The sequence below is a fragment of the Hibiscus syriacus genome, unplaced genomic scaffold (genome assembly GCF_006381635.1).
Source record: "Hibiscus syriacus cultivar Baekdansim isolate YM2019G1 unplaced genomic scaffold, ASM638163v2 tig00111402_pilon, whole genome shotgun sequence".
Taxonomy (NCBI): Eukaryota; Viridiplantae; Streptophyta; class Magnoliopsida; order Malvales; family Malvaceae; genus Hibiscus; species Hibiscus syriacus.
In genome coordinates this window covers 7,022,564-7,034,006 of record NW_024063082.1, presented here as the reverse complement: position 1 = coordinate 7,034,006, position 11,443 = coordinate 7,022,564, and the positions used below count along the sequence as shown (strand labels likewise).

At 34.0% G+C, this 11,443-nt stretch overlaps 2 protein-coding genes across 2 annotated transcripts; one reads left to right on the top strand and one right to left on the bottom strand.

Annotated features, from left to right (window-relative positions):
- Nucleotides 1–761: 761 nt before the first annotated feature.
- Nucleotides 762–3,914, bottom strand: LOC120161667. The gene is made up of 8 exons (XM_039171883.1): nucleotides 3,416–3,914; nucleotides 2,946–3,093; nucleotides 2,688–2,838; nucleotides 2,416–2,541; nucleotides 2,236–2,316; nucleotides 1,718–1,910; nucleotides 1,360–1,630; nucleotides 762–1,156 (listed from the first exon to the last, which is right to left on the bottom strand). The coding sequence occupies exons 1-8, from the start codon at nucleotides 3,611–3,613 to the stop codon at nucleotides 921–923; spliced, it is 1,404 nt and encodes a 467-aa protein (XP_039027814.1). The 5' UTR covers nucleotides 3,614–3,914; the 3' UTR covers nucleotides 762–920.
- A 1,017-nt stretch (nucleotides 3,915–4,931) lies between these two features.
- On the top strand, nucleotides 4,932–11,295 carry LOC120161496 (quinone oxidoreductase-like protein 2 homolog). The gene is made up of 6 exons (XM_039171724.1): nucleotides 4,932–4,975; nucleotides 5,509–5,874; nucleotides 5,993–6,071; nucleotides 6,187–6,270; nucleotides 6,387–6,626; nucleotides 11,008–11,295. The coding sequence occupies exons 1-6, from the start codon at nucleotides 4,932–4,934 to the stop codon at nucleotides 11,293–11,295; spliced, it is 1,101 nt and encodes a 366-aa protein (XP_039027655.1).
- Nucleotides 11,296–11,443: the final 148 nt, after the last annotated feature.

The following is an 11,443-nucleotide window of genomic DNA, read 5'->3' as shown; positions in this document are numbered from 1 at the left end:
TTTGATTTGAGAGAGACTGAGAGAGTAGCGTTGTAGTTGTGGTAAAGTGGAACGTTGAAGTTACTTCAAAGCAAAAACAACACACGTCGCCATTTCTAGCTTAAGAACGGAGCTTATTGAATACACTTCGAAAACTTCAAATTCTATTATGATTACAACTGCTTGAAGAAAAAGAAAAGGTGAACTACCACGTGATCCATACCAAACAATTACAAAGGTAATAATTGATCCATGATATCATAATCTCATCTCTTCTGTTGCGCAGCATCACCGCCAAGCATTTCTTACGTATTTAGATTTCATAGCAAGTTTTAACATTTAATATACTTATTTTAGTATTTAATACCTTATATCACATTTATATTTACACAATAAAGAGGAAAAGAATGTTCCATTCCTCTTTCCTTGCCCCATAAGCACACCAACTCACACTCCAATTGGTTTCACCACCCGCAAACACCATAACTAAAAACATAAATTACTTTCTTCTCTTCTTGAGAACCCTTTTGTGTGGGTTGATGAATCGGCTAGACACCACCAATAGATTAATATAAGTTAACACGGAACTGGGTGTTCATATTTGGGTAGTCGCATTTTCGGCTACTCTAAATGTTTGGTATCCGAGATTTTTGGGTATAAAAAACTCAGCCCATGTCCCAGTCCATGATAGTCGGGTATCCGCAACACATCCCTGAGATTGCGCTTTCATTCCTTCCTTTATTTGCAACACAAACACACACTTCATACATGATAAGATCATTTAGAACACAAACTATATGAATTTCTGATACAATAACGGTTAATAACGGTACAGTTCCGTGAAAATCTAAAAGCCCCCCCATTCACAACAAACAACTCAACTAATATTACATTAATAAAATCCTAATCAAAATCAAACCATTAGTTAGACCACACATGAACTAAACCAAGCCTATTACCAGTATAAATCTCATTGCGTTCTTCGTCGTAGAAAGAGCAGTGATATCTTCTAATGCTTCTGCAACTGTGCTTCTAATTCTCGACGTGTTGCTCTGTGTTTTCAAACTGCAACTACATTTGCCACTGCAGCTGCATTGTTTTTCCACAGGGAAACTGTTGCCTGCCTTTATTTTAGCAAGACATTTACCAGTCAATATATTGCTGATATTAATGGAGCCTGCCATAACAGGGATGTAACAAATTCATTAGCCGCACATTCAGATGGTGAAACAAATACAAACTAAAGAAAGATGCGAAAAACAAAGAACATTAAATAAACCAACAAATTATCCTGCTTTACCAACATGCCAGGCATTTAAAACTGAGTTTTAGGGTTGTATTTCCAAGAAAGTAAGAAGTATAAGGAAAGAAAATACTAACCGTTTCCTTCCGATAATGGATCATCAGTGTCAGCCTTGCAGTATGAGATAATAAGGTCTTGATCACTTGTGATGTATATATTATTAGTATTGCAGTCAGGATGCCACAAAAGGTGATCCTCAAATGAAGTTACAAGTTCTCCACGGAAATTCCACACAGCCACTGTCCGATTTCTAAATGTAAGAAATAACTGGTTCTCATACAGAAAAATAAATGCTGACGGGGTCATAAATTCATTTTTGTTAACTTCTGTTAGCTCAGAATTGCGGACCTGCACAATTACAGTGTAGAATTTTTTTTAGCTACCGAACCTCCTATTTTTGGAATGGAATAAATGAATATTCACAAAGATGCTTACATCAAGAATCTGGAGGTTTTCATTTTCCTGCTTCACAAGAAGCTTTTCATTGAACTGTTCAATGAAATCCACCTTCTTATTCCGGTGAAGAAGATGACTAAAAGATTTGAGAACAGTACCATCCTCTATTGAAAGAATCTTAAGAGGAACATGGCCACCAACTTTAGCGAAAATTAATAACATGATCCCTGGACTGTCAAAAATAAATGATGGAAATGAAGTCAATTACGTAACGAGAAACCATTAAAGCAAACAAGTTAAGGCACCATTTGATTGTTACTGCCGGTACTTACTTCTTGTTTGTTTGGACTAAATAATTAGAAAAACAGTAAATTTTTACAAGAATAAAATGCATAATGTATACAACAGTTAAGCAACAATCAAGAGGAGCCTAAATTATTAACAACTATTAATACGTACAGAAGAATAAGAAAAGCACAAAGTTTCCCTTTTATTATCAATGAATGAATCTTTATTCTTGCAGGAAGAACACATAACCATCATGAAAGGAGCATTACCTGATTTTAATCTCTTGTACATTTCTATCTGATATGGAGTATAACATTGTATAATTTTTTAGGTCAAACACCTTGTATATGCTGATTACAAGACAAAAACAATATATATCAAACTCAGAAATCTAGTTAAGGAACCAATTGAGTTTAGCACAAAAGGGGATTCAATAGATGAGTGATTACCTATCCTGTGCGGAATAAGTGAGCACCTTCCCATTTACATCATCAAACTCAACAAAACCAGGCCATTTCAGTGACTCAGATTCAAAAAGAGCAAAACCAGCATCAGGTTGACCTCTCCGTATGTATCTGTCCATCAAACAGAATAGTTTCAGAAGGAAAACATCCCAAAAGCAGTATTTCATGTTTTTCTTTGATATTTTCCCCCATTTATCTTTTCAGATCAAAATGGAATAAGACAAGGGTTCTAAAGAGGTTAAAATGGATAGACATACTCAATCCTTGTACTTCTGCATTTCAAAGAGCTGAAATTGTCTGATGCGTAAACTGAGACTGTGATGAGTGAGTCATTGTTTTTATTGTAAAACAAGCTTCGTATAACTTCATCAGCAGTGACATTTATAAAGCATATTCTTTGATTAGTTTCTGCATCCAAAAACAATAAATATCAATACCCGCAATCTAATTCTTGATGCAGATAGAACAAAAAAGACAATCAAAAACAAGTTTAGAAGGTAAAGCATGATTCCCACCTCGGCTAAATGCCGCACATATACCAGATTGGGCAAGAGCAAAGACAATGTCTCGTGCAGCTACAATCTCTATAATCTTTGACCTCTTCCTCAGAAATGATAATACCATCGAACAATGTCCTTTTGGATCATGAGTATCATATTCCTCCTATGTATACACGTGCAACATATTACCAACATATTCCTCCTATATATTTGAGCTTATATTTCTTACTCGAATTTCTCAAACAAGCTTTATCAAACAAGGAAATAATTAAAATCGACATCAGGAATCTTTGGAAACAAAATTCCACCATTTAAAACTTCTTTTAACTTTGATTTTATATCCGAAAGCAGAGTTCTCATGTAAATTGAATAGAAAAATAAAAAAAATCCAAGCTTTAATTGCAATAGCAGTATATATAGAAGAAGATTTGTGCAATAATAAAATAATTAGAGCAGGGTTAGGTAAAGTAAGTAAAAGAAAGAACCTGCAAGCGAATGTTGCGGAAACGCTCCTGGGCGTCGGTGATGGAGAACGCACGGTGTCGCTTGGAGCAAATTTCTCTTCGCTGAAGCTTCTTGACGCTGTTAACAAAGCCATCCGCTCTCCCTCTCTTCTTCGATGCGACTATTCTCCGTCCACAGCAAGGCCTTGGGCTCACAGCTAATCTCCGCCCACCATCCATTACTTTTCAATTTCCTCCTTTGAATCTAACTAAGGTCTTCGCAAAACCCTAACTCCAAAAATACCCCATAGCCGCTGGTGGTGGTGGTTGCACTGGGATTTCAGCTCCCATAAAATTAACAGCCTTCCTACTCCTAAATCCTCCAGTTCTAGGGCCTTGCTTAGTAATGCTATGCTGCCCAAAAAATTATCTGCCAGAATACTGTCTACTCCCAAGCAGAAGATAAAGATTGTTCCTCTGTTATCTTCTCTCTCCCTCCTCTTTACTTCTTTCCGTCTATATTCCGGTTAGCATGCCGTACGATCTACTTTTTCAATTTTCGAATTGAAATTAAAAACTAAATAAATAAACAATAGGATTTTTATTTACTCAACTGTTACTGAATTACATGCGGTCATTTGTCAATAAAGTTGGTATTTAATTTTTGAAAATTTTCAAGTACGTGTCAGCATATTATTTATTGTTCGTGTACAGATTAATGCATTAAACGGTTTACGAAGTAAATAAAAATGAGATAAATTATGTGTTTAATATATAAATTATTATTTTTATTCTGTTTTAATATATAAATTTTATTTTTTAAAATCATATATAATATTTTTTTTAATTCATTGTCGTTAAAAATTTAATGATGATATTGATATGTCATTATAAGATAATATCACGTCATTATTAGAAAATACCACATCATTAGTTCTGTTAAATTTTTAATGTTAAGGTACCAAAATATAACCTAAACTATATGATTTTGAAAAAAAATAAAATTTGTGTACTAAAATAAAACTAAAGTAATAGTTTAATTTACCCATAAAAATTATAAACAATAAATTACATGAAAATGAAAATATATATTTAAACTATAGGTAAATTGCATTATTCACGATTTAACTATATTTTCACTATGATTTTAATCACTAAATTTAGATATATTCAATTTAATAAATCATTTTTAAATTATTCTTATTTCGATCATAATCTTTAATCTACAAAGCCTAAACTCTTTTTTTTACTCTCATCGATCATATTTTTATTATTTTGGTCCCATTATATCAAACATGAAGAATACAAGATATGAGTTAACATTCAATGATTTTAAGATTTAGTTTAAAATCTAAGGTTTTTGGGTTGTAATTTTGGGTTAAAGTAACGTGGTTACATAAAGAGTTAGAAATCTAAAACGATAAGGATATTGGAGTATACCACGTAGGTTAGAACAGACTGAGAGTGTTGTAGAATAGATATACACCAAGATGCTAGATAAGATAGTACTAGGTATTGAAACAAGGGGCACGATCGAAGCAGGATGTTCGGGTGATTAATGAGTGTTGGGAGTAGGGATGAGAGAGAGAACTTTGAGAGCGAGTACGAAGCGATGAAATTTAGTTTATGAAAGATCAAGGAGGCACAATATCGAAAGATGGTCGAAAAAGAAAATAACATTAAACTAGATGCTAGGATAAGTTTAAGATTTCAAGGTTTTATTTTAATTTAGATTTTGAAATTTAGGGTTGCATACAGAGGGTTAAGAGACTTGATATCAGTAAATAGAGAGAAAAGTGTAAGATTTTTATGATTTCTTTTAATTTTAAATTTAGATGATTAATTTGAAGTTTAGAGTTTGGATTTTAAGTGTTTTTTTAATGTTATATAATATTAAATATTGATAAAATGTGTCACACTTTAAAAATATATTAATAAAAGACGTTATATTATAAGGAAATATTTGTAAAATAAGTTCTTATAGCAATTAAAATACGAGCAATTCAAAAATTAAGAAATTAAATGAAAAAAAATCAACTTAAATGATTAAAAAAAGTAATAAGATAGTTGGGTGAGGTAAAATATTAGTAACAAATTCAATATTGTTTCCTCAGCCCAATCGTTAATGCCTGTAGGAACAGAAAAACCGGTAATAAGAAAGGGAAACACACCAAAAGCAACAACATCGAAGCTCTGTTGCGCAAGAGATTGGATGATCCATCATCATCGTCTATGTCGCCTATTGAGGTAATCAGAAACCACCCAATCCCCGAGCTGGATTCCGCAACAGCAGTGAGAGTCAAAGTCAAGGCCATTAGCTTGAACTTCGCTACTTACCTTAAGATTCAGGGCAAGTACCAGGAGAAGTTTCCCTTGCCTTTCATCCCAGGCTCCGATTATGCCGGCACTGTCGATGCCATTGGCACCGCCCTCGCCAGGTTCAAGGTGGGGGACTACGTTTGCTCCTTCGCCAACTTCATCGTCCAAGACCAATCCCTACTGTCCGTCCCACTCCTTTCCGCCTTAATTTCTAATTGCAAAAAAAAAAAAAGAAGAAGAAGAAGAAGAAAGAAAGAAAGAAAAGAAGAAGAAGCTTAATTAATGTTCCTTGTTGATCAGGTTTGAAGTGCCAAAAGGGTGTGACCTGGTTGCAGCTGCTGGACTCCCTGTTGCCTTTGGGACCTCTCATTTGGCCCTAGTTCATAGGGCTCACTTGACTTCTTCTCAGACATGCCCTTATTTTTTTCACTTCCTTTCATTGGATTCAATTCTGGGTTTTTACTTATATAACTAAAGGAGAGCAATTTTTGTAGGTATTGCCGGTTCTTGGTGCCGCCGGAGGCGTTGGAATTGCTGCTGTTCAAATTGGCAAGATTTGCGGCGCTGTTGACATTGCAGTTGCCAAGTGCCTCTTTTTCTTTCTTTCTCCATTAGATCATTAGCAGCTTTGTCATTCATCTCAAGACTCGAACATTGATATCAATTATTTTTCTGGGAAGCTGAAAAGGTACAGTTTTTGAAGTCTTTGGGTGTTGATCATGTGGTAGACTTGATGAATCAAAATGTAACCACGAGTGTAAAGGAGTTCCCTAAGTCAAGGAACCTCAAAGGGATTGATGTTCTCTTTGATCCTGTAGGTGGCAAGCTTACTAAAGAAACTATGAAGCTCTTATACTGGCGTGCTCAGATTCTTGTCATTAGATTCGCCAGTGGCGAATTCCCTGTAATCCCAGCTAATATCACTCTAGTTAAAGTACTTCACCTTATCTCTTCTTGTTACATTTTTTCCTCAAATCGATGCATCATGTATGGAACTATGCTACCTTCTCTAGTTAGCTATTGCATTCCCGGTTGGACCCTTGTTCTCATGGAGAAAAGCACTAAATTGACCATCTTATTCATTTTTATGTTGGTATCAGTATCGTAACCAGGAAGATCATAAACGGACACGAGTATAGTGTACGATCCTTTAAATATACGATTTTTTTAAAACAATTGAGTATACCTATGAACATATGTCCATATAAATTCATTCATATGATGCAATGTGTTTCTTTCTTCTTCATTTTCAATATATTCAGTTGAGTTTACATAGATCATAAACAGACATCACATGACAATAAAATATGCAAATGAGTTGAAATCTGTGAGATTGTGATGTCAAATTGTGTTCTCTTTTCCTTTTCACAATCATATGGATTCTTGGACTGTAACTTTGGTGATCTTGCGGTTATTTTGCAAAATAACTGCCTAATCTCGATCATATTTGAATGATAACTTTATGAAAATATTAATCATAGACGAATAAAGATATGCACTTGAAAGAGTTAAATATAGCTTTAATGCAGCAGATATGTGTTGTAACCCCCTCAGACCGATGCGGATAACCCGATTCGATCTGGAGTGTCACATTAGGGCCACCAGAGCGACCCACTGTAAAAATAGCAAAAAATTTAAAACTTTTCTTAAAACATGTAAAATCATAAATGATTTATTATTATTTAGAAATAAAATAGGTTTTTCAAACTCAAATATAAAACAAAAGACAATCCACATGCCCCCTAATCACATGTACCATACTCTGCAAGCAACGTCGGAAGAACTCCCTTACTGATGTTGATAGATGTACTCGTACAATTCTTTTAACCTGCAATGGTGAGTAATAGAGTGAGCTTCGGAAAGCTCAGTAATACAAAACTACCAGATGATGCTACATGTCATGTAGATAAATGGGAAGCCATAATTTCCTTATTGAATCAAACGTATACCAATTGCGGAATAATCTGGGGTTCCATTAGTAGTTCATCGGGTAGAAGCCATGAATCTCAGTTCATAAAAACCTTTCATACTATCACGTTTTCATGAGGTCGAATAGGATGTCTAGTGTGTTCCATCAGTACGATAAAATCATAATAGGTACACTAATCAAATGATAGTTCAGTAAAATCCCATAAACCATACTGTAGTGGAGCTTTTTAAACTCGTATTTTAAAACCATCTTACAAAGAGTTAACCTAAGGGAACATCTTAGGGCCTGAGAGCCTACCCAAGATAGATTTCGGGGCCGTGGGGCCTACCTAAGAACACATCTTAGGGCCGCAGGGCCTACCCGAGAATGATCTCAGGGCCACAGAGCCTACCTAAGAGTCACATTAGGTCCATAAAAATTTTCCAGCTTGATCAGAGCTGTACTTTACAAATCTGTATCTCCAAGATACAGTTCATACAATGATACAAATCCATAAGCCATCACCGTTAAGTCGGTGCATCCATAAAACAGTAACCATAGATTTCAGTGTACCACATGTTAAAACAATAAAACAATTTTTCAAAATATAAGGAACACACTAGATAATCCAATTATTTTTCAGATGCATTTTGTAGTTATCAATATGGATAACATGAACTTGTGCAATTTGATCGGATCCCAATAATAAGATCTTATTGAAGAGAATCGATTTCTAACCGATCTAATCAGACATTTCAGATTGATACTTTTAGAATTTCACTAAGTTTCTATATGCATAAGGAAAACATTCAGGAACCTTTATACATAATAATTTTAAATTCAAATTTACTGCGAGTGATTCCATTACCCAAAGGGGTATCAGGAATATACTTTGAATTCATAAGATTTCAGCACAATTGAACCAAATGAGGTATTCAAAATCTTTTCCATATGCGTTACTTGCGTTTTCAAACATGACCGAAGTAATTTTAGATGAAAATATAGAATCGAAGATTCAAGTCATTTACAATCTATGACTGTCGATCGTATTATCAAACAACTCGAGTTACACAACTCCCAAACTGATGCATGTCAACAAGTCAATTCATTATCCTTCCAGTGTATTCACTCTTTAATACCATAATGTAGATCCATAGATCATCCCCATAATCATCACTGAATAGATCTTCCAACTGTCTTTATTTCATTTCCACGTTTCAACGATATCATGAAATACAGACGTACTTGATTCATGGTACAACCCATAAGGACAATTCATCATGTAAGTTCAACAGTGTTTCCAAACTCATCCAATCACCTATTTAATCTTCAGTCATTGAGGTTACTTAGTTCGTTTAGTAAGCAAGTCTATCCCGGTTACTTTAGAGTTTTCTAGAATAATTCAGACGTTTCTGAGTTTCAAATACATGTTGTACTTCTTTTCAGTTCAATTTAGTCATATAATAAAGTCATTCTGGTATTCGTGATTGATTTGTCCCACGAATATCCACTTCTTTATACCGAATGAGTTCTAGAGTTGATCTGAGCAAAGTACTTCCAGAATTATCATCTATCCAAACTTGAGAAGACGAACACACATTCAAGTGATATCTATGTCATTCAGGTATATACATAGCATTAGGGTTGATCAACTCACTTAAGTTGTGTTCCATAACTTTTAGGGGTAGTACAACACCCATGTTTATTTGGATTTCTTATTTAATCCAAAACATTTACTTAGTCTTGTCAATAAGGGCATTTTTGTCATTTTGGTGATCAATGTTTTTTTTTCTATTCATTTCAAAGCTTGATTATATCCATTCATTCCTGAGCTTGGTGACATTCTTGAGTCATTTTCATTCTAGGGGTATTTTGGTCATTTTATATATCCAATGTATTTCAATCATTTCATTCGGTTCGATCTTATTATTTAATTTAATCTTATCACTTACTTCAGTCATTTCAAACAATTTTGACCAAAAAGCACCCTCTATAAACCATTCTTCAGGTATTTACTCAATTCGGTAATTTCCAGGTTAAATGTCATTTCAAATGTTATTAACAAATTTTCAGAAATTTTCCATACAAAGGTAGGATCTCAACAATCAAATCAGTAATTTATCGGTTTAAAAACAAATTCTCAGGTTACTCTCTCATTCAGAGTCAACTTGGACTATTTTCACTACTAAAGGGCATTTTCATAATTTCGCACTTAGATACTTTTGGTATTAACTCTTAACGAAAATAAATATAGTTTAGAGATCCTATGCTTAATTGATTACCCGAACATTCTCGGATCTTAAAATGATTCCTTAACAAACTTCTAATATCTTGTATAAACCCTCTTGGGGTTAAAAACCGATTATCCAAATTTTCTAACATAACTAGCATTTTTTATGCACATTTGTAGTTTTATCAGATTAATATGTCTTTTCAGAATTATTAATCAACTTCCAGGGATAATTCTTGTCATCCTACAACATAAGGGTATTTTTGTAATTTTGCCCTACCGGAGTATTCTCATAATTTCCCATCCAAGTACCTTTAACATTTAACATTTGATGATATAAAATATAAATTATAAATCCATGACTGATTTCTTTATCACTAATCACAAACTTGTAATTTAATTCTAACAATTCCTCAATCTCTTATATCAGTCATTCGATCCGTATTCAGTTACAGAATTTCCACCACATTCATATCGAGTGTATAAATCATTCAACTCCACTAAAATGACCAACATTATCTTATTCATGCATTTACCAATATCAACATATTTCATAAAGCATAAAGAGATAGTAAAGTATTACCTAGATTTTCCGTGCCATATCGATCGACCATTTAAATTCCATTTGAACGCCCTCGATCTTTAATTTAACTTCCAATATTTTCCTCACGATCCAGGCCATCAAAAATTATTAACTCGTATCCAAATAATTTCCCTCGCCATAAAAATAACTTATTAGAATCTAAATAATAATTTGGAAACCCAATTTGCATAAGTAAAAACTTGAAGAGTCAGTAATATTTAATTACTAACATCATGGACTAAATTGATCTTATTTAAACCATTATTCCATAATCATAATAATATTGAAGCTAAAAGACAAGGTAAAGTTTTTACCTAACTTGGATAACTCATCTTGTAATTCACCCCTTTTTGCATTTTATCAACTAAAACCCACGTGATTTGCTCCTTCTTCACTTCAAATTTTCTTTCTTTTTTTTTTCATTTTCTGTAGCCATCTCCACCGAATCTTTGTAGATGACCAAAGAAATTTCACCGGCCGGTAGTCGAACCCGGTGACTAACACATCGGGTCGTCGTCTACGACCATCGTTCGAAAACAAAATACACCATCGAAACCACCTTATATTAATATCATCAAACGAATTCTAAGCAGTATAATGCAAGCGAGAAACGATATGAGGTCCAGTTGGGTACTGTTCGAGCTCCACCTTTGGGTTTTAGAATTGTTGAAGATCGCCCAAGAGACTTTCTAGTTGTTAGAGCTTCATTTGTTTTTGCTTTAGTAGAATCGAAAGATGATGAGGCCATTGGCAAGCCTGGTTGCGAAAAGAGGAAGATAAACTCTGTTTTCCATATCTCTTCCCCTGCCTTTGCTTTCAATGATCGGTGCAGATTACACAAAGGGACCCTCTGGATTGGATCATTTGTTAATTATTGCTAGAGCTTTGGATGTATTCATATGGTCTTCTTGTATCCTGATTTACAAATGAATATTATAAAAAAATCTCATCAATTTGTGGTTCCAAACATTTTGAATAAAATAATATGGTTAACATCAATCAACTATGGATAGAATTCACGTGAATTCT